The sequence below is a fragment of the Electrophorus electricus genome, chromosome 1, assembly GCF_013358815.1.
Source record: "Electrophorus electricus isolate fEleEle1 chromosome 1, fEleEle1.pri, whole genome shotgun sequence".
Lineage (NCBI taxonomy): Eukaryota > Metazoa > Chordata > Actinopteri > Gymnotiformes > Gymnotidae > Electrophorus > Electrophorus electricus.
Window position 1 is genome coordinate 29268073 of NC_049535.1, and position 26156 is coordinate 29294228.

A 26156-nucleotide genomic window follows, 5' to 3' on the forward strand; every position below is an offset into this window, starting at 1 on the left:
ACGTGACAGCAGTGGCACTTTATGGGCATGTCAATGCGGAAGAGTGAGGGCAGGGGCTACATGTAATATACATTTTTATAATAAGAGTTTTCCGTGGCGTCGCCGTCCTTCTGTCACACTTTAGGACAGCGACATCACACCCCGTAAATTAAGAATAAGCCTGTATCTACAAATACTACACTACAAATACGGCCACCACATCTAAGGGGGGGGAATCCCGGCAGTCACGTGATTGATTCAAAGCAGATTAAATAATGCACCGCGTCCCCAAACGGGCATACTCAAATAAATTACTTGATAAAATCGAATATTCTTAAAGTACAGTACATTTATCAACATAACATTTCTTAGGACTAATACAAGTCCCTGCTTACCGATTTTCAGCCGTCTACATGCATCCGTTCGCCAGAAATCCCATGCTGAATACGCCGTGTTTTTCGGCTAAATTTCCACAAACACGTGCCTGCCCTTTTAAGTTGCCTTTTAAAACATTCTTCCGATATAAGAGAACTTCAGATTTTGTCATAGAAAATTCAATTGTACTGAAGCTTGTATCACAGCTGCTATTACCACGTGGCCAGTTGCGTACATAGTATGTCGCCACTATAGTTTGCAACATTTTATTGTACTGCGTTTTCATATAAAGGTAAACAGTAAAACATACCTTTATTGTAGCACTTTAGCGACTAAACATTATTAATGATCATAATTAGATATTTTTATTAAATGTGGAGTGTAACTGGAGTCGTCATTGGAATGTAATTTCCAGTGCTGCGCAGTTTTTAAACCCGACTACTATAATTTCTGCAAAGCACCAGGTGTCACATGTTCTAATGTCGGTCTCAAAGCTCCAAAGCTTCCAATCCTTCACCGCCATAACCAGGAAGTCCCAAAAGGTCACGAGTATTCGTCGGCCATGATCACTGTAAAAGGTTTTGTTTTTAGACCAGAATATTTTGTTTTCCTGCAACACTTAACATCCCATGATGCTTCCATTTCCTACATGCTCCAACTCAACAGAGCCACATTCTTATAACTGGGTGAGCTTGCCCGGTTTGCGAGGAATGTAGCTGCAGTTTAACACTGCGTAGTTAAAAACACACAACTGAAATGTGTGTAGAATTACGATTCAGATGAATAAGGATCAGCCTGGTTTTGACAGTTTGATTAAAAGCTTTGTTACCTGATAAACTCTAGGTTCAGTTGTTCTTCATTCGGAGGCTTAATTTGTTTTATATATAAAAAAAAACAAAACAGGTGTAGATATATTCATAAGCTAATACACAACTGTAGAAACAAAAAAAATGTAAAATAAGTAAATCTTTTGAAAATTATGCAAAGAGATATTAAGGTAAAGCAAATAAGATAACATGGATAACATTCTCAGCACCACTGCTGTTAGGATTGGAAATAACACTTTATCACACTATCACCTGCTTGCATTTTATATATATTTTTCTACATCATACAGCAAAGCACACTTGAATTACCAATCAGGATTATGCAAATGACTTGTGGTCACAGAGTTTCTGACCCAATTATTACTTTACATTTAAATTTATGGCATTTAGGAGATGCTTAGCAAGTATCCTTAGTTAGCTCAAATAGGTTTGCGTCCAAAAGTACCCCTAACTGTGTTTGTACTGATGTGTAGAAAGAGAGCTAGAACACAATACTAAAAAATGTGTTTTTGTTTCTGACCCATTTAATACTTTAATAAATTAGCAGATGATTGTATAAATGCAAATATAAAAGCTTCTTTTCAAGTGCCCAATTTAATTAAGGTGCTTTTAAAAGATCTGAGTTTGCAGACTATGTTTGAAGACAGTGAGGAACTCAGTGGAAGAAACTTGATCTCTTATAAAGCTCGATGGGAGAGGTATCTCAGCAGTTATGGTACTAGTCAGTATGTTGCTGGTTCAAGTTCCACTATTTTATCTATTTTAGTTTTAATTCTAGGAATGAACACGATTCACAGTACTTAATTCTTGTGTCATTGACTCCTTTGGCTAGTGCTCTATTCCCTGCTATGTAAACATTTTAGGTTGAGTTATGTGTTTAATGGTAAAAGGGTTGCTGTAAAATGTTTTTACTGCTGTCGAAATTGCTAATCCCTTCACAAAGACAATTATATATCTTCTCCCATGCCTTCACTTCTGAGCACCAAAGAGCTGATCTATTGCGGATAAGTTCAGAGGTTTCATTTTTCTTCCCTTCGGCCAGGCTTATGCTTTCGTTATAGAGAGACAGGGCATCCATACCAATGGATAATACAGCCCCAGGACCAGCCCTAAGACCAGCCTTAAGACCAGCCTTAAGACCAGGCCTAAGACCAGCCCTAAGACCAGCCCTAAGACCAGCCCTGGCTGACTTTGAAAGGATCAGAGTAGTGCCCTTGGCTAGCTTCCCAATGTCAGGCAGGTCTGCAGCAAGGCTAGTGATGCTGGCAGCTGCTTTCATCATCTGAAGTATAACCTTCTGTTGCTCAAGAAACACCTTATTAAAATCTTTGGCTACTTTTCCAGTACACATTGATACTTTATCTGTTCCAATGGTCATATTAACCATTTCTTGAGGGTCTGGAACAGGACCTTCGATGTTGGCTGCTTGCTCCATACAATCTAGAACCTTCAGCACATGCTCCATAAAACTGATGAAGATGTTATTGGCATTCTGCTCCTCATGGCTGTTCACTGCCATTTCAGTGACGCCTGTGACCATGCTGGTAACACCACTGCTGACTCCCAGTCCAGCCCCTGTCAATGTGAGGGTCAGGGACAACCCTGCAGTGACAGGGGCAAGAACCAAGCCTACGGTGGACAAGACAGTTCCTGCGATGCCTACAGAACTTCCAACCACAGTGGAGATGCTGGATCCCAGCGCCATCCTATCCAGCTGAACTGCAGCCTCCTCTAAATCAGAGAGCAACTGAAACATTCTGGAGCCATGCTGACTGAATACGTCAATGAATCGCTGGGCCTCACCACTAAAAAGGAATGTCAGCCTGAATGACTCATCCATCCTGAAATGGTCAAGAGGTAAAGAAAATCAATGCACCACAAATCTTCAAAATGCAAATATATTTATATAAGAGAAGAAATGTTTTTACCTGATTCTGTTTAGCTTTTCTAAATGGGCATGCAAGTTACACACTGACTCCTCACTCATGTTCAAAATAAACTCCAGGGAAGGTTTGGAATTTTCCCAGCTGCAGTGTAATATGTGATGAAATACATGTCAATTCGATGTTCAAATATAAGCAAAGTAAAATTAACGTTTGATTACTAAAGTTTAGCCTTAATGTTAGAATATTACTTTGTTATTAGTGTGTAGAGGCCTAGGAAGAAAAAAAGACCATACCATTTTAGAAAGGCTAATATGTTAATACATTTCTATTCAATTTCTATATGTGTAATACATACTCATGAATATCTCCAGAAAATAAAACACTGTTGGATCTGCAAAGAAGAAAACACAGTTCCACAAAATCATTGGGAGAAACTTTACAAAAACCATAATTCATATTATTATTATTATTATTATTATTATTAATATTAATATTAATAATAATAATAATAATAATAATAATAATAGAAATAAACTTACTGTTTCATTATCTTGCAGAGCTGATTTGTGATCTGGATGTACTTGTCCAGCTGGAAGACCAAGACCTCCACATTGCAGAGGAAGGGCATGAAGAAAGCAGCTGCATCTCTCTTGAAGTGGATGAGGAGTGGAGACACAGATCTGATTGTGAAGATCAGTGATTGAACAGCCTTGGCGCTCAGCCCTCTTGGCACAATGCTTTCACTCCTAAACACTTGCACTGAGGTGACTGATAGCCTCTCCAATGCATCCAGGAAGTGATGGAGTTTCTTCAGTCCCTCCAGAGTATCCTTCAGGGCTGACCCCAGCTCTTTCTCCAGTTCCTCGGCTTTGCTTTTTGCCCGGTCTTTGATGTCTCTCATCATGCGTAGCTCCGATTTCCTCTGTAGAGTCCATTTTGGCTCTCTGTCACAAAATTTCCTCACTGTTGCAATGTCTCTGAAGGTGTCTGAGATGTATTTTTCTAGTACTTGCTTTATTTGTCCTCTGTGCCAAAAAGAAAATTTATATCAGGCAATATTTTCATACACACTTAAATGTTCAACAGATCTTATGCAACCTGCAACACAATATGATAATATTTAATATGAGAAGAGGACAAAATATGATTGTTATTTGTGAATATTTTTAAAAGTTCATCATCTCATTTGGGAATCAAACATGCCTTATGTCTAGTTCCTCAGTGAGCATTAGCATGGGAACCTAACGATGGATACATTTTTAACAGTTTCACAGAAACTTGATGAAACGGTACACCTAATAGCCGCTTCGTTCTTCTGGATGTAGCATACCGTACTTTCACACACACACACACACACACACACACACACACACACACACACACACACACACACACACACACACACACACACAGCTAACTGTCACGAAATGGCCCCTGCCGCATCCTCAGACATACGTGTGTGTGTGTGCGTGCATGCGTGTGTCTGTCTGTCTGTCTGTCCGTCCGAGTTCTATGTTGTCTCAACGTGCCTCGTTAGGTTCCAAGGAAAAAATACGCGAATTCTTGAAGCTGCAGATTCAGAAGCGCGAATTTTCGGGATATCAATGTATGTCTTCTTTACAAATGAATAAACTGGCCACCTAACACCTAATTACAGGGCACACCGATTCAGTGTATTGAAGCTTGTATCACAGCTGCTATTACCACATGGCCAGTTGCCTACATAGTATGTCGCCAGTATAGTTTGCAACATTTTATTGTACTGCGTTTTCATATAAAGGTAAACAGTAAAACATACCTTTATTGTAGCACTTTAGCGACTAAACATTATTAATGATCATAATTAGATATTTTTATTAAATGTGGAGTGTAACTGGAGTCGTCATTGGAATGTAATTTCCAGTGCTGCGCAGTTTTTAAACCCGACTACTATAATTTCTGCAAAGCACCAGGTGTCACATGTTCTAATGTCGGTCTCAAAGCTCCAAAGCTTCCAATCCTTCACCGCCATAACCAGGAAGTCCCAAAAGCTTCCCGAGTATTCGTCGGCTATGATCACTGTAAAAGGTTTTGTTTTAAGACCAGAATATTTTGTTTTCCTGCAACACTTAACATCCCATGATGCTTCCATTTCCTACATGCTCCAACTCAACAGAGCCACATTCTTATAACTGGGTGAGCTTGCCCGGTTTGCGAGGAATGTAGCTGCAGTTTAACACTGCGTAGTTAAAAAAAACACAACTGAAATGTATGTAGACTTACGATTCAGATGAATAAGGATCCAAAGTGTTTAGGCTGTCCACTTGTAAGAACTGGACTGAGCAGCTGTCTTTCTCAAGCTATTGAAAAGTTGTTACGTGACAGCAGTGGCACTTTATGGGCGTGTCAATGCGGAAGAGTGAGGGCAGGGGCTACATGTAATATACATTTTTATAATAAGAGTTTTCCGTGGCGTCGCCGTCCTTCTGTCACACTTTAGGACAGCGACATCACACCCCGTAAATTAAGAATAAGCCTGTATCTACAAATACTACACTACAAATACGGCCACCACATCTAAGGGGGGGGGAATCCCGGCAGTCACGTGATTGATTCAAAGCAGATTAAATAATGCACCACGCCCCCTAGCGGGCACACGGGCGTCCCCAAACGGGCATACTCAAATAAATTACTTGATAAAATCGAATATTCTTAAAGTACAGTACATTTATCAACATAACATTTCTTAGGACTAATACAAGTCCCTGCTTACCGATTTTCAGCCGTCTACATGCATCCGTTCGCCAGAAATCCCATGCTGAATACGCCGTGTTTTTCGGCTAAATTTCCACAAACACGTGCCTGCCCTTTTAAGTTGCCTTTTAAAACATTCTTCCGATATAAGAGAACTTCAGATTTTGTCATAGAAAATTCAATTGTACTGAAGCTTGTATCACAGCTGCTATTACCACGTGGCCAGTTGCGTACATAGTATGTCGCCACTATAGTTTGCAACATTTTATTGTACTGCGTTTTCATATAAAGGTAAACAGTAAAACATACCTTTATTGTAGCACTTTAGCGACTAAACATTATTAATGATCATAATTAGATATTTTTATTAAATGTGGAGTGTAACTGGAGTCGTCATTGGAATGTAATTTCCAGTGCTGCGCAGTTTTTAAACCCGACTACTATAATTTCTGCAAAGCACCAGGTGTCACATGTTCTAATGTCGGTCTCAAAGCTCCAAAGCTTCCAATCCTTCACCGCCATAACCAGGAAGTCCCAAAAGGTCACGAGTATTCGTCGGCCATGATCACTGTAAAAGGTTTTGTTTTTAGACCAGAATATTTTGTTTTCCTGCAACACTTAACATCCCATGATGCTTCCATTTCCTACATGCTCCAACTCAACAGAGCCACATTCTTATAACTGGGTGAGCTTGCCCGGTTTGCGAGGAATGTAGCTGCAGTTTAACACTGCGTAGTTAAAAACACACAACTGAAATGTGTGTAGACTTACGATTCAGATGAATAAGGATCAGCCTGGTTTTGACAGTTTGATTAAAAGCTTTATGTTACCTGATAAACTCTAGGTTCAGTTGTTCTTCATTCGGAGGCTTAATTTGTTTTATATAAAAAAAACAAAAAACAACAAAAAAAAAACAGGTGTAGATATATTCATAAGCTAATACACAACTGTAGAAACAAAAAATAAAATGTAAAATAAGTAAATCTTTTGAAAATTATGCAAAGAGATATTAAGGTAAAGCAAATAAGATAACATGGATAACATTCTCAGCACCACTGCTGTTAGGATTGGAAATAACACTTTATCACACTATCACCTGCTTGCATTTTATATATTTTTTCTACATCATACAGCAAAGCACACTTGAATTACCAATCAGGATTATGCAAATGACTTGTGGTCAGAGTTTCTGACCCAATTATTACTTTACATTTAAATTTATGGCATTTAGGAGATGCTTAGCAAGTATCCTTAGTTAGCTCAAATAGGTTTGAGTCCAAAAGTACCCCTAACTGTGTTTGTACTGATGTGTAGAAAGAGAGCTAGAACATAATACTAAAAAATATGTGTTTTTGTTTCTGACCCATTTAATACTTTAATAAATTAGCAGACGATTGTATAAATGCAAATATAAAAGCTTCTTTTCAAGTGCCCAATTTAATTAAGGTGCTTTTAAAAGATCTGAGTTTGCAGACTATGTTTGAAGACAGTGAGGAACTCAGTGGGAGAAACTTGATCTCTTATAAAGCTCGATGGGAGAGGTATCTCAGCAGTTATGGTACTAGTCAGTATGTTGCTGGTTCAAGTTCCACTATTTTATCTATTTTAGTTTTAATTCTAGGAATGAACACGATTCACAGTACTTAATTCTTGTGTCATTGACTCCTTTGGCTAGTGCTCTATTCCCTGCTATGTAAACATTTTAGGTTGAGTTATGTGTTTAATGGTAAAAGGGTTGCTGTAAAATGTTTTTACTGCTGTCGAAATTGCTAATCCCTTCACAAAGACAATTATATATCTTCTCCCATGCCTTCACTTCTGAGCGCCAAAGAGCTGATCTATTGCGGATAAGTTCAGAGGTTTCATTTTTCTTCCCTTCGGCCAGGCTTATGCTTTCGTTATAGAGAGACAGGGCATCCATACCAATGGATAATACAGCCCCAGGACCAGCCCTAAGACCAGCCTTAAGACCAGCCTTAAGACCAGGCCTAAGACCAGCCCTAAGACCAGCCCTGGCTGACTTTGAAAGGATCAGAGTAGTGCCCTTGGCTAGCTTCCCAGTGTCAGGCAGGTCTGCAGCAAGGCTAGTGATGCTGGCAGCTGCTTTCCTCATCTGAAGTATAACCTTCTGTTGCCCAAGAAACACCTTATTAAAATCTTTGGCTACTTTTCCAGTACACATTGATACTTTATCTGTTCCAATGGTCATATTAACCATTTCTTGAGGGTCTGGAACAGGACCTTCAATGTTGGCTGCTTGCTCCATACAATCTAGAACCTTCAGCACATGCTCCATAAAACTGATGAAGATGTTATTGGCATTCTGCTCCTCATGGCTGTTCACTGCCATTTCAGTGACGCCTGTGACCATGCTGGTAACACCACTGCTGACTCCCAGTCCAGCCCCTGTCAATGTGAGGGTCAGGGACAACCCTGCAGTGACAGGGGCAAGAACCAAGCCTACGGTGGACAAGACAGTTCCTGCGATGCCTACAGAACTTCCAACCACAGTGGAGATGCTGGATCCCAGCACCATCCTATCCAGCTGAACTGCAGCCTCCTCTAAATCAGAGAGCAACTGAAACATTCTGGAGCCATGCTGACTGAATACGTCAATGAATCGCTGGGCCTCACCACTAAAAAGGAATGTCAGCCTGAATGACTCATCCATCCTGAAATGGTCAAGAGGTAAAGAAAATCAATGCACCACAAATCTTCAAAATGCAAATATATTTATATAAGAGAAGAAATGTTTTTACCTGATTCTGTTTAGCTTTTCTAAATGGGCATGCAAGTTACACACTGACTCCTCACTCATGTTCAAAATAAACTCCAGGGAAGGTTTGGAATTTTCCCAGCTGCAGTGTAATATGTGATGAAATACATGTCAATTCGATGTTCAAATATAAGCAAAGTAAAATTAACGTTTGATTACTAAAGTTTAGCCTTAATGTTAGAATATTACTTTGTTATTAGTGTGTAGAGGCCTAGGAAGAAAAAAAGACCATACCATTTTAGAAAGGCTAATATGTTAATACATTTCTATTCAATTTCTATATGTGTAATACATACTCATGAATATCTCCAGAAAATAAAACACTGTTGGATCTGCAAAGAAGAAAACAGTTCCACAAAATCATTGGGAGAAACTTTACAAAAACCATAATTCATATTATTATTATTATTATTATTATTATTAATAATAATAATAATAATAATAATAATAGAAATAAACTTACTGTTTCATTATCTTGCAGAGCTGATTTGTGATCTGGATGTACTTGTCCAGCTGGAAGACCAAGACCTCCACATTGCAGAGGAAGGGCATGAAGAAAGCAGCTGCATCTCTCTTGAAGTGGATGAGGAGTGGAGACACAGATCTGATTGTGAAGATCAGTGATTGAACAGCCTTGGCGCTCAGCCCTCTTGGCACAATGCTTTCACTCCTAAACACTTGCACTGAGGTGACTGATAGCCTCTCCAATGCATCCAGGAAGTGATGGAGTTTCTTCAGTCCCTCCAGAGTATCCTTCAGGGCTGACCCCAGCTCTTTCTCCAGTTCCTCGGCTTTGCTTTTTGCCCGGTCTTTGATGTCTCTCATCATGCGTAGCTCCGATTTCCTCTGTAGAGTCCATTTTGGCTCTCTGTCACAAAATTTCCTCACTGTTGCAATGTCTCTGAAGGTGTCTGAGATGTATTTTTCTAGTACTTGCTTTATTTGTCCTCTGTGCCAAAAAGAAAATTTATATCAGGCAATATTTTCATACACACTTAAATGTTCAACAGATCTTATGCAACCTGCAACACAATATGATAATATTTAATATGAGAAGAGGACAAAATATGATTGTTATTTGTGAATATTTTTAAAAGTTCATCATCTCATTTGGGAATCAAACATGCCTTATGTCTAGTTCCTCAGTGAGCATTAGCATGGGAACCTAACGATGGATACATTTTTAGCAGTTTCACAGAAACTTGATGAAACGGTACACCTAATAGCCGCTTCGTTCTTCTGGATGTAGCATACCGTACTTTCACACACACACACACACACACACACACACACAAAGCTAACTGTCACGAAATGGCCCCTGCCGCATCCTCAGACATACGTGTGTGTGTGTGCGTGCATGCGTGTGTCTGTCTGTCTGTCTGTCCGTCCGAGTTCTATGTTGTCTCAACGTGCCTCGTTAGGTTCCAAGGAAAAAATACGCGAATTCTTGAAGCCGCAGATTCAGAAGCGCGAATTTTCGGGATATCAATGTATGTCTTCTTTACAAATGAATAAACTGGCCACCTAACTCTTGGTCATGTCGGTGTCAATAACTTCCTGCTAACATAAATCCAAACTGAGATATATCTCAGTTTAAAAGTTAAGATATATACAATTAAACTATAGTTTAAGCTTTTTTTTTTTCTTTTTTTTAAAAATAGGAAACGCCATCATAAATCCTTAGAACATGTTACATTCATGACGTGTTACATATTCAATGACAGTGTTTTTTTGTTTTCACTTCAAATAGTAGGATGTTAGAACTACAAAGTAGTCTTTGGAAACTATTTTAAACAAAACTGCTAGAAAGGATTCTAGCCTATAATTAATAAGTACTGGGACAAATAGAAATTAACAGAACTTACTTCTGCTGCGCCATTTCATCTGCCGTGCTGGAGCAAGTGTTTCACAGTTGTTGAAGTTTCTAAGCATAGCTTTCTCCTTCAAATGGACCCACCTACCCTGAGTGACTAGGGACGAGGGGACAACAGATGACATCCGCTCATTTGCGGTAATAAAGAGTGCAGCACTAGAACAAAGACAAAACAGGAAGTAAGCTGACACAGACAGAGTTGCCACCACCCTACTTCGAGCCAAGCACACTCGTAGAGACGACGGCTGGGGGACCTGAGGCGAAGAAGAAAAGAGTACTGTGGTGGAAATTTGAATAAACAGCAAGTCAGACGTGATTAAATGAATTTAATAAAGAAAATAGGACACACAAAACACAGCTGTGTGAGAGCTAATGCTCGAAAGCGAAAGCTCTAAAGGGGTAGACTGACTCTACTCCTTATATCTAAACTTCAACCCCCTCCCCAGGGAGGGGGTGCTCTGTGATCTTGTTTATGCATTCCCTGCTCCATTTGGTGATGAAGATTCCTGCATATGCCAGGACACTTCAAAGAACAGACACCATTTGCAAGAAAACAAAAGCCTAATCCCTTTTTATGACCCCTGCAAGTCACATGCAGGTCACAAAGCAACATTCCCACAGTCATTTGTTCACACAATATACAGAGACAGAGTATGCAGACTAAACCATTCATATAGGATTATATGATGGAAAGGATTAACATGATTATATATGAATCATTACATATGAATCACATGATAATACATGATCAAATAATATTTTCCATCACATTACCCCATCTGGGTTAAACAGTATCCCCACAAGCCTGAGGCGGAATGGGGCATTAAGGACATCATTGAGGGACTTATACACGCAGGGGTGTTAGAGCCGTCTGTCTCAGAATGGAACACACCAATTCTACCGGTGGAAAAGAAAGGGACAGTAAAATATCGTATGGCTCATGACCTCAGAGCTGTTCATGAGGTGTTGCTCACACCGACAATACCAGTGCCCAACCCGTATGTGGCCCTGACGAGCCTTCTACCTGATCAGTCATGGTTCACCTGCATTGATCTAGCAAATGCATTTTTTTGTGTCCCGTTAGATGAATCATGTCGGCACATGACCTCATTCACGTATAAAGGTCAACAATTGAGATATACTAGTTTGCCACAAGGCTTTGCTTTGTCGCCCGGCATTTTTAATCAGGTCCTCTGGAATGCCCTGGAGGATTGTAAATTACCACCAGATGTGACCCTTATTCAATACGTGGATGACCTCCTGTTGGTAGGAAACTATGCTGAATCCTGCCTTGAGGCCACCGAGAACGTGCTGATGCATTTGTGGCGACAGGGCTTCGTGGTATGTAAGGAGAAATTGCAAATAGCTTGGAAGCAGGTTAGGTTTCTCGGTCGAGTAGTCTCCCAGAACGCCATTGGGCTATCCACTTCACATAGGGTGACCATCCTACATCATCCCAAGCCAGAGAAAGTGAAGGACATGCTTTCTTTCTTAGGACTGACAGGGTATAGCAGACACTACATCCCTGAATACGTGGGCCACACCCAGGCCCTACGGGACATGGCGAAGGTGCAGGGTATGAGGAATCTCAATGCCACACTGGAATGGACTGGAGAAGGTGAAACTGCTTTCATCAGATTCAAACAATTGTTGGCTCAGGCTGTAGATCTCGCTTCTCCAGACTACATGAGACCATTCTTCTTGGATGTTTCTGAAACAGCAGGGACAGTGAACGGGGTGCTGTTTCACAAAAAAGGGGGAGAGAGACAAATACTCATGCATGTGAGCACACAGCTAGACAACATGGAGAAAAGACACCCAACATGCAGCAGGAGTGGCTAAAGCCATCCAAAAAACAGTGCATCTGGTAATGGGACATCCAATCACGGTACTAACCACACACAGTGTAATAGCATATGTGAACTCACAAGCATTCACCTTGACAGTGCTAAGGCAACAGAGGATCAGCAAAATTTTGGAAGCACCACACATCACGTACACACGTGAAGGAATCAACATGGCAGACATGATGGGAGGAGGAGAGCCTCATCAGTGCGAACAGGAAGTCAAAAAGCAGGAGAAGGTGAGACCAGACCTAGAAGGAGAACCAATTCCAGGAGCATGGAACCTGTTCACTGATGGGTGTGGATTTAGAGGACCAGACGGTGATATAAAAGCAGGGTATGCAGTGGTGGCAGAAACACAGGGAGAAGTAGATGAATTTTGGACGGTGAAAGCAGAAAGGCTGAAAGGTTGGCAATCAGCACAGCGAGCTGAGGTAATAGCAGCAGTGGAGGCCTTGAAGTTAGGAAAGGGCAAGGAAGTGAATATTTATACTGACTCCGCTTACACAGTAGGGGCAGCACATGTGGAGCTAGAACAATGGATGAGAGCAAGGTTTAGGACAGCGGGAAACAAACCAATTAAACATGAGGCAGAAATGAAGGAGCTGGCAAAGGCCTTGCAGGGACCAGAAAGAGAAGGGAAAACCAGCCCTCCCACCAGGGCTCAGACCCCAGGTACTAGAAGAAGCTCATGGGATGGGTCACGTGGGTATTCGCCAGATGCTGAGGAATCTGGAAAACTGGTGGCATCCGTACCTGAAGGAGATGGTAGCACATTGGGTGGGGACATGTAGAGTATGTCAACAGTACAATCCCAAACCTACAATTAAGGTGGCACCCGGTAAGTATCTGTTGTCATTAACACCAGGGGAAGAGATAGTAATTGACTACACAGACATGGTGGACTCAGCACGGGGGTACAGGTACGTATTGATGTGCGTAAACAACTACACATGGTGGCCGGAAGCGTGGCCAACAAAACGGGAAGACAGTGCATCGGTGGTGAAGTTCCTGTTGAACCAGTACATTCCTCACCATGGGTTTCCGAGGAAGGTGAGATCAGATAATGGAACTCATTTTACAGCACGCGATTTGCAGGAGGTAGAGAAAATGCTGGGTCTGAAACATTCATTTGGGGCAGTGTATCGTCCTCAGTCTCAAGGTAAGGTGGAAAGGATGAATCTAAATGTGAAAAACAAATTGGCCAAAATCTGTGCACAGACAAAATTAAATTGGGTTGACACCTTACCTTTGGCATTAATGCAAATTAGATGCTCAGTAAATGCAACAACTGGTTTTAACCCTTTTGAATTGCAGACAGGTCGAGGATTCCACGACCCTAGGGACCCCTAACAATGAATGAGAAAACACAAACACATCTCACACACAAATCATAATTTAATTAATTGCAAAATATCGTTTCATCTTTCTCCACGCAGGTGGGGGACCTGACGAGGAGCAGACAAACCCAGACGATACCCGTTAGACTGGGCGCTACTGAGAGTCATTTTTATAATAACTGTCCCAATTTAGGACAGCGACAAAATCACACCCCGTAAATTAAGAATAAGCCTGTATCTACAAATACTACACTACAAATACGGCCGCCACATCTGAGGGGGGGAAATCCCGGCAGTCACGTGATCGATTCAAAGCGGATTAACTGTCGTAGTAGTTTAACCAGTGTGTTGGAGATTGTCTCGCGTGGCACATGGAAACGACCACGACGGGAGAGTAATTGCAGTTTGTGTGACTAGGTTTATCCGTTGCTGACTGGTATTTGAGGAAAGAAAATAGTTCGTTTCTTTATATATATATAAAGACTTGTAGCTTTTATATCGACCAATTATTATATTACAAAATTTTGGTTTTCAAATCCTCAGACAATTAAGTCCTCTTCCACTTCATGTGACTTTCATATTCATGAATTTGATGTTTGAAAAAATCCATACAATTTGCAGACTACTTCATCTTGGTTTCATCTTTAGGTAAAATATCACACACCAAATTCATGTAACTAGAATTAGAAAGGCTATCCGGAACTTGTCATTTGTCACCCTGTCATTTCTGCATTCTTAAGACAGCCAAATCTCATACAAACAGAGCTGAGAGAACTTGATGCACAACACCTGTCCAATCTCTCCATTTAGGTACCTTTTACTTAATCATTATCTCAGATTTCCCAACCATGGGCTACATGGATTCCCATTAATGCATTAAGGAGAAAGTGTTTTCCCTTTTCTTTATGACCAGAAAATAGTAAACAAGTGCATACATGGAAGATAACGCCATTGTATTTATAGGAAGAGGAGGAATGACTCACAAAATAGGTGGGACCGTGAAGAGTGTCAGCACACCAATAAGAAACTAAGACACTTTTGTTGTAAATGAATTTTGACGCTAGATGGCAGTAGATGATCAAACGTGGCACATGCATACACGCACGCACAGACATGTGCACCGTAGCAGGACCATACATGATACATGCGCATAGTAAATGACACTAGTTATAACGGTTTGCCATGGTTTAAATGGCTAGATGAAAAAAGCTCACTAAAAGCTGCACATGTACTGAAGATGAAGGCTATGTTCCCTAATTTGGACACTGTCATAAATTCACATTTATATACCTTCTGTGTACTTTCCTCTGCTGTATGTGTGATTTTAACATAATGATAGACTTACTAAAGGTAAAAGGGGGAAATAATCAATGTGTTAACAGCTTACCCATGAAAAACGTTTTACGTCTTTCAGTGAGATACTACTGCCTTTGATTCCCAGATCAAACAAGAACGATCAAACTGTCTGAACTGAATTAAAGTGAACAGATGCACTACATCTGGTCTTTCGGGTAATTATTACTTTTCTAATGTTGTGCACAAGTAAAACGACGTTACAGGGCTCAGCTAGACTACACTTGGAAATTTGAACGTCCCGGATTTAATGTTTTCTGTAAAAATGACGCCGGTCCACCATGGGAAAAACTCGGACCTGACGTCAGCACTACAGAAATAAGGAAAACAACCTACGCACTGGTTCAGAGAGTAAGGCGAGATCAAATCAAAAGATATGTGCAGCTCAAGCCGTTGCGCATGACATGGGGTGTTATTACATTGAGACGATAGACATAATCACTTTAAAGCCAAAGACAGCGCGCGGATTTGATATGTCTTTATTCTCGGACCTGCTCCTTGTCCCGCTTGGCGCGTGATCACCCGCATCATTAATTTAAAATCTGCTTGTGCATTCGCACCGCGTGACATGGAACCAACTCCCGGGCTGTGGAAAATTTACACACAGTCCCTGCACATTCCCTTACCGCCAGCGCCCACGTACTGCCTCGGATTACCAAAACTGAGTTAGCCAACTCGTGAAATAACTACGTGATTATCGCAACTAAAAAGGCATTTTATTAAATGGAAAAATCTTTTAAGATAGAACGTTTGTATTTTTAATTATTTATTAAGAGCAATATAAGACTATGCCAAAATAAATAAACTGTTAAATTCCACAGAATGCTGTATTATTCGGGTCCCACGTTTGGGAGTATTAAGGAGTTTCTCTTTCATTGTTCTCACACATACCCGCAAGGGCACCGACAGAAGCATACAGCAGGGAATGACAGACAGACAAGCATAATATTTGAAGTTAATTCTGTTTGTTATCGTACAGTGATTCAGACAATCAAATATTTATTTAGTTACAGTATGAATGTAGCTACTTGACATTCGACATATACTGAATGATGCCTGCTAGTTTAATCAATGACCTTTTCCATTTATATTTGTAGATGTATAACCTTAACTGTGGGTTTGTTTTTGTTGTGTGTGGAAGCTGCCTTTTGGCTAAGCTTCTGGTGTTAAAGAGATCACAGTGGACTTCCATCAGACAAGGTGGCGCTAATAAGGATCTGAATGAAGCAAGAGAATGAATACTATCCTGTATGTGTAATGGTAAAGTAAAAGTAACAGAACACTTTGTGTGAGTGGGTTCTGTCCACATAAATGTGACAAGCTGAGTCACTTTGAAGACACACAATCTTTCTCCCATAGTATATTAACTCCCTGCTTACCTATAAATATTTCATTACTCAGCTAAGTGTCAGTCTATAAATGGTGTGTGTGTGTGTGTGTGTGTATGAGAGAGAGAGAGAGAGAGAGAGAAGAAGAAGAAGAAGAAGAAGAAGAAGAAGAAGAAGAAGAAGAAGAAGAAGAAGAAGAAGAAATTTCAACAAACTGAAATGTTGGGAAAGGTTATTTAAATTATTGCACATATACACCAAAAATAACTTATAAAGCTTGTAGGAAACCATGTGAATGCATAGGGAGTATATGTAATGAAAGAGGTAGTACATTCTGAGAGAGGCAGTGAAAAAAGCTGAGAAGATTCCTGATAGTCTCTGATGCTTCTCTCAGTGCTGATGTGCTTTTAGCATTCTATCTTCTCCACACATTAAAAGCTTGAGCAGACTGCATGCACACACAGTCACATGCGCACATGTAGAGTTACATAACCACAGTGTAATCCCACTCACCCTTCTTTCAGGACTGCAGCATCTCTCGCTCCTGCTTCATTCAATTGTACATTCAGTTACCACATGCACTGATCACCTTAATTGTTTTGTCATGTCTTATTGCAGAATTGCTTTCCTTCTGGATATCTACTTCAGAAAAAAAATTCTCCAGTTTCCCTCCTCCGAGCGATCTCTTTTCCTTCATGCTCGGATTTCCTTTACCTTCCACATTACCTCCCTATTTAAAACACTGATTATCTTGTGACAATAGGACCTCTCAACGGGTGAGATATATTAAGCAGCAAATGAACAGTCAGTTCTTGAAGTTGATGCGTTGGAAGCAAAAAAAATGGGCAAGGTTAAGGATCTGAGTGACATTGACAAGGCCCAAATTGTGATGGCTAGACAACTGGGTCAGAGCACCTCCAAAATGGTAGGTGTTGTGAGGTGTTCCCAGTAGGCAGTGGTTAGTACCTAGCAAAAGGGATTCAGGAAGGACAACGGGTGAACTGGTAACAAGGTCATGGGCTCCATGATGTGCTTGGGGATTGAAGGTTAGCCAATCTAATCTAATCCCACATAAGAGCTGTAGCACAAATTGTTGAAAAAGTTCATGCTGGCTATGATAGAAAGGTGTCAGAACACACAGTGTAGCCACAGACTGTTCGGAGAGCCCATGCTGACTTCTGCCCACCACCTCCTACAATGGGCACATGAGTATCAGAACTGGACAATGGAACAATGGAACAATGGGTGGCCTGGTCTGTTGAGTTGCAGTTTCTTTTACACAATGTGGATGGCCAAATGTGTGTGCGTTGCAAACCTGGGGAAGAGATGGCACCAGAATGCACTGTGGGAAAAAAGGCAAGCTGGTGGAAGAAGTGTGATGCTCCGGGCAATGTTCTACTGCCAAACCTTGGGTACTGGCATTATTGTGGATGTTACTTTGACATGTACAATATATCTAAAGATTGTTGAAACCAAGTACAGCACTTCTTGGCAACTGTATTTCCTAATGGCACTGGCCTCTTTCTGTAGCAATCCCGCACTGCAAAAGGTTGTTCAGGAATGGTTTGACTCTTAACTGTCAGCGTCTTCCATCTTCATCTATTTCTCTAAAACCTAGCTTTTAGCTGTCCTTCCAGAAACCAGAAATTTCCTCAGCACCCACTGGTAAATAAACCAATGAGTCACATGAGCAGTTCCCTCAAAATTGTGGGATCTGGCAACAAGATGCTAACAGGCCTAACAGAGAGTGAGAAAGAATACCATACCCAAAGCTGTTCTTCCTCCTTCTTTAACCCTCTGTTACACATGCCCATTCCAATTCTCCTCAATCCTATCCTCATTCCCCAAACCTCTCACCTCTGTGATCATCCTTCTCTCAACTCACTGAGGGGACTAGGAGAAACAGTGTGAAGTCCTTGTCAAATCTAGCCTGACAGCTGATAATCAGGTATGTTTGGGATGAGGGAACGTCTCTGGGAACATCTGTGCTGCTCTTTTTGCAATGGATCTAGTATGCATGCCCTGAGCAAGCCACTGTCTCATCAGTTCAGAGAGAGGATGTAAGAGACGAAGGGAAACAGGTGGTGAGACACCTAAAAAAGAAATAAAGAGAGAGAAATGTCATGGGGTGAAGGAATAAGGCAAAACAGAAAGATATAAAGAGGGAAGAGACAGCACGTACAGATAGAGTGTTGGCTGCTGCTGAGACATGGAACAGTCTGTCAGGAGCCCCATTTGAGGGATGAAATACAGAGCTTAAAGAAAAGCTGGTGGTTAATGCCTTCATACTACACAAACATACACAGACACCCATTTAACCACAGAAAATGCACGCTACTGGCACACATACTTTTTATCTAATGTTGTTCATATATCACTATTTTTAACATGCACACCTGCTAGTGAAGGCATCATGAATGGGGTTCTAATGGTTTCCTCCACTTTATCAAACCACGAAACTTTGCCGAAGTTGACTTCCATTACCTGATGATAGGCCATCTAATTGCCTTTAAAGGTAAAGCCTTGCAACAAACAGGTATGCTGTAAATGTGGGAGAATATAAAAGCAGTAGCCATTGCATTTATTTAATGGAAATGAGTTTCACAAGCCAGTTTATTAAGAACACCTATCTCACAGTGCATTTTAACAGGTGAGCTCTTGTAGACTGGAGCATGTCGTCATGCACAGCATCTGTCTCAGCCATCCTCTACCCTGGTTATCACTGATCACTTTCTGACCATCACTGCTGACTGGATATTATTTGAGTGGCCGAGCATTGTTAACACAGCAGTAAAATTGACATTGGGCACCCCAGTGCTTCTGGAGATTTTATATGGGTTAATGTCACTACTAGATAAAGAGTAGCCAATAAGCCCAAAATATCCAACCAGCAGCAGTTATGTGGTCAGAAACAAGCAAAGGGTTGGAGGACTATAGGAGGTGTACTTCAGGCTTCAAGTTGGCTTTAACTGTACAGTCTACAAGGTCTTTTCTTAGAAATGTTTATATTATGAAAATTTATTAAAATTGAGTTTAGGAATATTTACATTTAGCTGTGTTTACCTGGATTAAATCTTAATTAGTCTCTAGTCTAACTAGTCTTAACTAGTCTCTAGTCTAAAGTGTGTGCTCCTACTCCTTCTGAGAGAAGGTTAATTATTATCCTCAGTCATGGTATCACAGGGATACATCCTGATCCAAAGTGATGCTCAGAACATAAACACTAGAGCCACACCAAGAGCAGAATACCATTACCCACCTGTAAATGGCCAGAGCAGCTATTTCAGTCTAAGGACCACTAGGTCTGTCTTAAGGTTTGGTTGACACAATCACACTGATGCCACAAGAAACTTAGTCTAACAGGCAAGAATAACACTGAACCTGCAATTAAGATTACTTTTCTTCCATGATATATTCAAAACTGAAAATTTTGAGAGGTAAGACAAATTAAGTACTCAAGAAAATAACTAAACTTAATTTCATTTATTTAAAAAGTTTGAGATCTACATTTGTATTCAAGTTTTCACACAGAGTACACCTCACAAATGCTGGTTTGGTAAAGAAAAAAAAAGACAAGAAAGTAGGCTGCAAGGGACACCCACCATTGGCATGGGAACAAAAGAAGGGAAAGGGAGAGAGAGAGAGAGAGAGAGAGAGAGAGAGAGGTAGTGATCTGAAGCAGATGGCATTGCAGCACACTGAGAGATAGACTCTGCCACTTGCCAACAGACAGAAGGGGAGAGAGAGAAAAAACAAAGTGGTGGAAGCATTTTTAAAAACATTTGTGATATGAAACAACAAGTACCCCAACACAGAGGACAACTCTTAAAGCCTTTAGAGTTAAATAACAACACAATGTTCTGTGCATCACTGTAGATGAACACAAAAGCCATCAGTGTTGTAACTAGACACAGCATTGATTTTCTTTTTTTAACTCTAATATACAGCAGTCCACAGATATTCTTTAATTCTTTGATAAATATTAGTGCCAGTACTGAAAAAAACAATGTTCTAGTTCAGTTTTTCCATACCTTCCCTTACAATGTGACCTTAAACACAAAATCAAAGCAGTGTTGAACACAGATGAGAAGAAGGTGAAATTTAAAGGGTCTATGCTGTTAAGGTGTCTGTTTCTCTCTCAGACATACTTGCCCAAATAATCTGACACGCACACACACACACACACACGCGCACTCATGCACACACATCAAATAGAAAAAGGACTGCATAGCTGAGACAGTACTGTGAATACGGGTATATAAATATATAAAAGTAGGTACTGTGTGAGGGAGGGGCAGGGGGACCATGGCTGGTGCTAGGAGCATTTCCACACACACACAGCCAGACTGCCACCAAAGAACATATACAGGAGATTCTTCACTTCGTGAGTCACCTCGAAGCCAAAGCCTTCCCCAATTACCACGTGCCAGGAACTCCCAAACTTCTTATCCATGGATTCCTTTATCATCTTAGCAGCACTCTGTGGGAGACAGAGACAGGGGGAAGAGAGTCATGTGAAGAGAGAAAAGACAAAGATTGTGTCAACCAACCCTTATTACTGATTTCAGACACAGATAAGCTGACAGACGGCATGTTAAAGAGGCGAGGAGGACTGATAAAAGAATGCGCAGGCTACTGTAACAGTCCAGATGGCTACGCCATGAGAGTCTGGTATGATGTAAGTGTATGGACTCTGGGCCAAACAGAAGGAGGAAGTGCCAGTACTCCCACTAGTGTGGACTGGTAAAATCACGTCACGAAGGAAGCTACTTTAGTACACCCCGTGTTATCTGACTCCACACTCACAGAGAACCATACATACAGTTCTGACCTCATTGTTGGTGGCAAACTTTTCACAGGCTGTGACGCATAGCTCCATGGTTTCAACTCTCATCTCCTCAGGCATATCTGTGTGCTACAATGCAAAGAGGTCAAAGATAAAATTAACTGAAATGTGAACACTCACTGGTTCATACAAGGGATGCTGTAACTGAGCACAAGATTAGAACAGAATTAGGGCATTTAAACCCTCTCTCACAATCCTAAAATTATTTGGCAGATACTCTTGTCCAGAGCAACTGACATATTTATCCATATGACCTTGCTCTACCTGTGCTACCTTGCCATGATACCTGAGAATAAAAACATTCAAAATGCTGATCTCACCAAGGCTGAGTTTCCTCAAAGCATTGTAAAACAAAGATTATCTTTAAATGGCAGGATCAGTATTTCATTGAACACAAACTCTCTCTCTCTCTCATTTAAGATGATTATAACACACGAATAATTTTGGGAAACAGGGATCCAAAGACAGCTATGAAACATGGACTACATTTTGGGAAAGATTGAAATAGTTCATTCCAGTGACGATTCAAATCTGTGTGCAGAACAGAATGACTTAGCAGTCCATCACCTTAAACCCACCCATTCCCCCCACGTACCCTGATGAGAGGAAAGCTGTGTAGTCTCTTGTAGTCTGCTTCCTCTTTCTTACTTTCACCTGTATCTGCCATTTTAATTACTTACTAGAGATAAAAACACAGGGAAAACTTGATTAACCTTATGTAAGGTCGTCCATCATACAAAAATGAGAAGGTGTTAGTATCTTTAATGCTTTAAATCTTTAAGTCTTAAAATTCATCTGAAGATATTATGACTGTTTATTAGACTTCTGCATTCTCAGTCCCTCAATGCACTACACAAAAACATTTATACCGTGTCTCTGTGTTATCGCATCTTATGTAACACATTATGTAATTAAAACTGTCACGAGCTGGGTGAGGTGTGTTAGAGCAGAGAACACAGTTAGTCTACTGGATCCCCAAGACTGGATCCCCAAGTTTAAGCACAACTGAAGTGGAATAGCTAGAGAATAAATTCATGTTACTGAATGAATTTCATGTTGTTTCTGACTGGTTATCTTGCTAATAACATTAATATCGACAGCTAATTATAACCAGCTATATGCTCTACTACCTATAGGTTATAATAGCTAGGGCTAGCTAGCTAGATTAGCGAAGTAACAGCAAGATATCATTGAGCGTTCAAAAATCCAAATCAGCTAACTTAACTTCAAACTACAAACATGAGCCTTAGAGATGAATAAATAAAAACGAACTTGTTTTATTGCAAGTTAACTAGGTTAGATTAGCTATCTTAACACCTTAGTCGATTTTGTTTTTAGCTAAATACTAGCTAGCTAGCAAACTAGCTAGTTTTCCTCTGGAATCCAACTACATTCTTGACAGATATTAAATGCAAAGAATAACCATGTAAATTCAGATTCATCATTAATCATTGTGTCAATCTTGTCATTTAACGTTACCGTTTGCTTAGTGCTGCGAAGAAACTTACTTTCCTCAACTACCGTTGACATGGAGACGAGTCAGCCATGGCAACCACTGAGAAGAAACCCATGTGATCTTACTATTTCCGGTGTTCTAACGTTTTAACGAGCTATACAACCCAGCGTTATTGTACGTTACTACATTAAGTTAGTGTTGATTAGCTATTTCATACTGTTTTTTTATTGTTATTGTTTCATCATTAGTGTTGTATGATAATCTGTATTTTGAAATGTATAAACAATTTAATGTTATTATTTCTCTAGTGTTCAGAAAGTGTGCAATCCCCAAAAGGGGCATCCTATTGGAAGAAGTCTTGGGAGACCACCAGTCAATCGCCAGTCATTCGACAGTCACTGTCCACCTGCCTCCGCGGCTGGCTCCAGAGTTGTGAGTTTCCCATTCATCTGCAGTGGCCACCACCAGTCCTCTTTCACAAGGTGAGTACAGGAGTATGATAAAAACAGCACTGCTCCTCTCTGTTACTCTCCATTTCATACATTGTCCACAGCATCTTTGGTACTGACAGGGGTGCTACTTGTATGCACTGCCCCTTGATTTAGGAGATCTGCCAACCTGCCCTGACGAAGCATGTTCAGCTCCTCCAGAACCATTGTTTTCACTAATGGAAAATGGGGACCATGTTGCCAGTGAGCCCTGACACTCTGCCCCGACTCTCTCCATCCAACACAGCTGACTGCTTCACTTGTTTCCTGCAAAACCTCAACATTTTCTTCCTGAGGTCGAGTATAACCTCGAATGCAGTGAAGAAACCCAAGTCAAGTATACATTCTTCATGCATAGGTGTGAGCCAGAACTCATGCACAGTGTGTTTCTTGTAAAACAATCAAACAAAACAAAACAAAGTGTACACACCTTCCTAGTGAAATACCCATACCTGTTGCTTCTAGTGCTTTCAGGCCTTAGCAGTTAAAAGGCATCTAACTGAATTGGATCTACGCAGCGCCTATAATCTCATCTGAATTAGGGTAAGAGATTAATGGAAGACAGCCTTCAGTATAGCCTCAGGACACTTCAAGTACTTAATTCTTTATTATGGCCTAGCAACCACTCCCTCTTTGTTTCAGGTGTAATGATGTCCTGTGAGAGTACCTGGACAGATCAGTCATTGCTTACATCGACGGTATTCTGATCTATTTGGTCTCTGGATGAACATATGTGCAATGTGCACCAAGTTCTCCACATACAGAGTGTTTTGTAAACTGGAGAAGTGATACAGTGATATACATTTCCTGGGCTAATGTTATAGATGAGGCCGGCTTTCAGATGCAACCCAACAAGGTCAAGGCACAGACACAGTGGCCAGACCCCTCCATGTGTAAAAGGTTGCAGTGCTTTCTAGGGTTCACAACCTTTTACCAGAGGTTTATCTGTTCATTTTGTTCTCTCACTCAACTGCTCATGGATCTCTTAAAGTTCAAGTGAATATGCCTTGCCTTGTTCTTGGAGGCGAGAGCCACCTATACTGCTTTGAAAACCACTTTCACCAAGACCCCTGTACTACAGGATCCAAACCCATCCTGTAAGAAAGTATATAGCGCTTGTGTTATATTACCGTTATGATTATTGTTGTATTACGTTTTGAGTTGTTCCTACTGAGATGCCATAGTTTTCATCAGGCAATAAACTGACCTCTGACCTCAAAGATAAAACAACCATGCATACTATAGTGGATCACCTCTCTAAAATGGTCTGTTGTATCCCTCCCACCGTGTTTCCGTTGGCATTAAGTAGTGAACCTGTTATTCCAGCACATTTTTCACCAGTTTGGACTACAGTTTACATACATCACATGCGTGGAAGGAGTTCCTGGGCTAACTCATCATCATACTTAGACTCTAGTTGGGGTACCAAACTTATCATGTTAAACAGGAGCTGGGGAAGTTCCTGCAGCTCTTCTGCCAGGCACACCCTGACACATGGAGTTCCTTCCTTGTGTGGACAGGGTACACCTAAAACTCCCTGCGCCATGCCTCTACTGGGCTTATGTAATTAAATTGTATGTTGGATTTCCAGATGCCACTGCCCCCCTGGAATACACCTACTTATCAGCTTGGAGATCAGGTATAGATGCATATCAAGAACCACTGGACCAACACCAGCAACAAGCTGGACCTCAGGTATGTTGGCCTGTATACTATCCACATAGATCCACACATCTATGAAGTCACTTGTACTTATCTGTGGGTGGCCTCATCTCTGTCTTTCCATATCAAGATGCTCAAGTCTGTCACAACAGGTTTCCTGATCTCCACAGAGTAGCATACCAGCTCTCTACCACCTCCACCTATGTAGTGAAGGCACTGATAGACTCCAGGTGGGTAAGAGCACAACTGCAGTACCTAGTTAATTGGGCAGGATATGGGCCTGAAGAGAGGAGCTGAGTGCCAGCCAGCCAGAACCATGGACCTAGACCTCAACTTGTGCCTCTGTGCCCATTCCTGTGCCCATTCCTCATCCTCTGGGTTGCCCTCGTTCACGGTCGACTGTGGGCACCTTAGCAGGGGTGCTATCACGTCCCACCTGGCACCCAGTCGAGTACCCAGCCAAGCATGCAGTGTATGCCCACAAATCATCACAACCACACACACCCTCATGAGCACCAGTCATGACTCTGGCTCACAACACACCTCTCTGCTATATCACATGACACCAAGCTTCTTTGGCTGAAAAATGAATACCTACATCTGCTTCCTATCCACCATTCCCTAGATTGTTAAATCCTGTTTATGTCTTCATGCCCTTTTGTTTTCCTTCAATGTTTAGTAGCCTTTGTTGTTATTGTTTGGTTTCTTTTAATAAATCTTTTTTGCTCATCTGCTTGCATCTTGCTCCCCTGCCTTACTTGGTTTATGAGGTAGGTTTTATTCAAAATGTTTTTATTTATTGTGTTTACATTTTAGAGCCCTCAAGAAATTAGTCATCAAACAGTAGAATGACTGGGATGTCAATCTATATTTTTATGTATATATCAGAATTTATGGCTTGTTTTTATTTTTAGGTGCAGAGTTTGTCTGTGAAGGCGATGGGCACATTTCAGTTGTGCCTAGTGAAATAAAGAAAAAAGATGACAATTACATCTGTAAAAAAGTTTGGCAAATAAAAAATAGTTTTTAAATTTATGTTTTATGCTAATTCAAAATATTCTACCTGTAGTATTAACACCGGCAGCATTTTCCGATAGTGTGATTTAGCCTATCAAATAATTATGTTAATAGCAAATGTTATAAGGGTATTTAGACAGTCAAACGATGCTACTTATAGGATGTTGGTAGAAATTTCAAATAAGGTCATTTGAGTAAAGTAGAAAAAAGTAGCACAAAACACTTGCAGTATAATATTCCAACAAGGTAGCACATATCGATAGATTGGACCTATAAATACTTGCTATGGTAGGACATTTCAACAAGGGAGGACAGAAATCGATAGAACACTGCTGTACATCATGTATTCAAAAACTCTCTTTAATAGGCTGTG

At 40.7% G+C, this 26156-nt stretch overlaps 3 protein-coding genes across 4 annotated transcripts; all 3 read right to left on the reverse strand.

Annotated features, from left to right (window-relative positions):
* Nucleotides 1-1434: 1434 nt before the first annotated feature.
* LOC118241051 lies at nucleotides 1435-6322 on the reverse strand. The gene is made up of 6 exons (XM_035524389.1): nucleotides 6317-6322; nucleotides 5330-5406; nucleotides 3607-4092; nucleotides 3423-3458; nucleotides 3110-3208; nucleotides 1435-3022 (listed from the first exon to the last, which is right to left on the reverse strand). The coding sequence occupies exons 1-6, from the start codon at nucleotides 6320-6322 to the stop codon at nucleotides 2059-2061; spliced, it is 1668 nt and encodes a 555-aa protein (XP_035380282.1). The 3' UTR covers nucleotides 1435-2058.
* Nucleotides 6323-6572: 250 nt separating this feature from the next.
* Nucleotides 6573-10654, reverse strand: LOC113569886. The gene is made up of 5 exons (XM_026997967.2): nucleotides 10442-10654; nucleotides 9040-9525; nucleotides 8873-8908; nucleotides 8560-8658; nucleotides 6573-8472 (listed from the first exon to the last, which is right to left on the reverse strand). The coding sequence occupies exons 1-5, from the start codon at nucleotides 10453-10455 to the stop codon at nucleotides 7521-7523; spliced, it is 1587 nt and encodes a 528-aa protein (XP_026853768.2). The 5' UTR covers nucleotides 10456-10654; the 3' UTR covers nucleotides 6573-7520.
* Nucleotides 10655-19782: 9128 nt separating this feature from the next.
* dnal4a (dynein, axonemal, light chain 4a) lies at nucleotides 19783-22731 on the reverse strand. Of its 2 annotated transcripts, none has more exons than XM_026998003.2 (4): nucleotides 22669-22731; nucleotides 21756-21839; nucleotides 21146-21229; nucleotides 19783-20794 (listed from the first exon to the last, which is right to left on the reverse strand). In XM_026998003.2, the coding sequence occupies exons 2-4, from the start codon at nucleotides 21825-21827 to the stop codon at nucleotides 20630-20632; spliced, it is 321 nt and encodes a 106-aa protein (XP_026853804.1). In that variant the 5' UTR covers nucleotides 21828-21839; nucleotides 22669-22731; the 3' UTR covers nucleotides 19783-20629. The 2 variants fall into 2 exon arrangements, with proteins under 2 accessions (XP_026853804.1, XP_026853805.1); XM_026998004.2 differs by having other exon boundaries at nucleotides 22640-22721.
* Nucleotides 22732-26156: the final 3425 nt, after the last annotated feature.

Excerpts from the sequence above, each read along its gene's own strand:
- LOC118241051 (XM_035524389.1), bottom strand. Across the intron at positions 4,093-5,329 it reads GATCCTTATTCATCTGAATC|AGGACAAATAAAGCAAGTAC; the intron begins GTAAGTCTACAT and ends TTTTTGGCACAG. Across the intron at positions 3,459-3,606 it reads CTCTGCAAGATAATGAAACA|ATCCAACAGTGTTTTATTTT; the intron begins GTAAGTTTATTT and ends TCTTCTTTGCAG.
- LOC113569886 (XM_026997967.2), bottom strand. Across the intron at positions 8,909-9,039 it reads CTCTGCAAGATAATGAAACA|ATCCAACAGTGTTTTATTTT; the intron begins GTAAGTTTATTT and ends TCTTCTTTGCAG. Across the intron at positions 8,473-8,559 it reads GAAAAGCTAAACAGAATCAG|GATGGATGAGTCATTCAGGC; the intron begins GTAAAAACATTT and ends TGACCATTTCAG.
- dnal4a (XM_026998003.2), bottom strand. The coding sequence starts at position 21,827 with ATGGCAGATACAGGTGAAAGTAAGAAAGAGGAAGCAGACTACAAGAGA. Across the intron at positions 21,230-21,755 it reads ACAGCTTTCCTCTCATCAGG|CACACAGATATGCCTGAGGA; the intron begins GTACGTGGGGGG and ends TTTGCATTGTAG. Across the intron at positions 20,795-21,145 it reads AGTTTGCCACCAACAATGAG|AGTGCTGCTAAGATGATAAA; the intron begins GTCAGAACTGTA and ends TGTCTCCCACAG.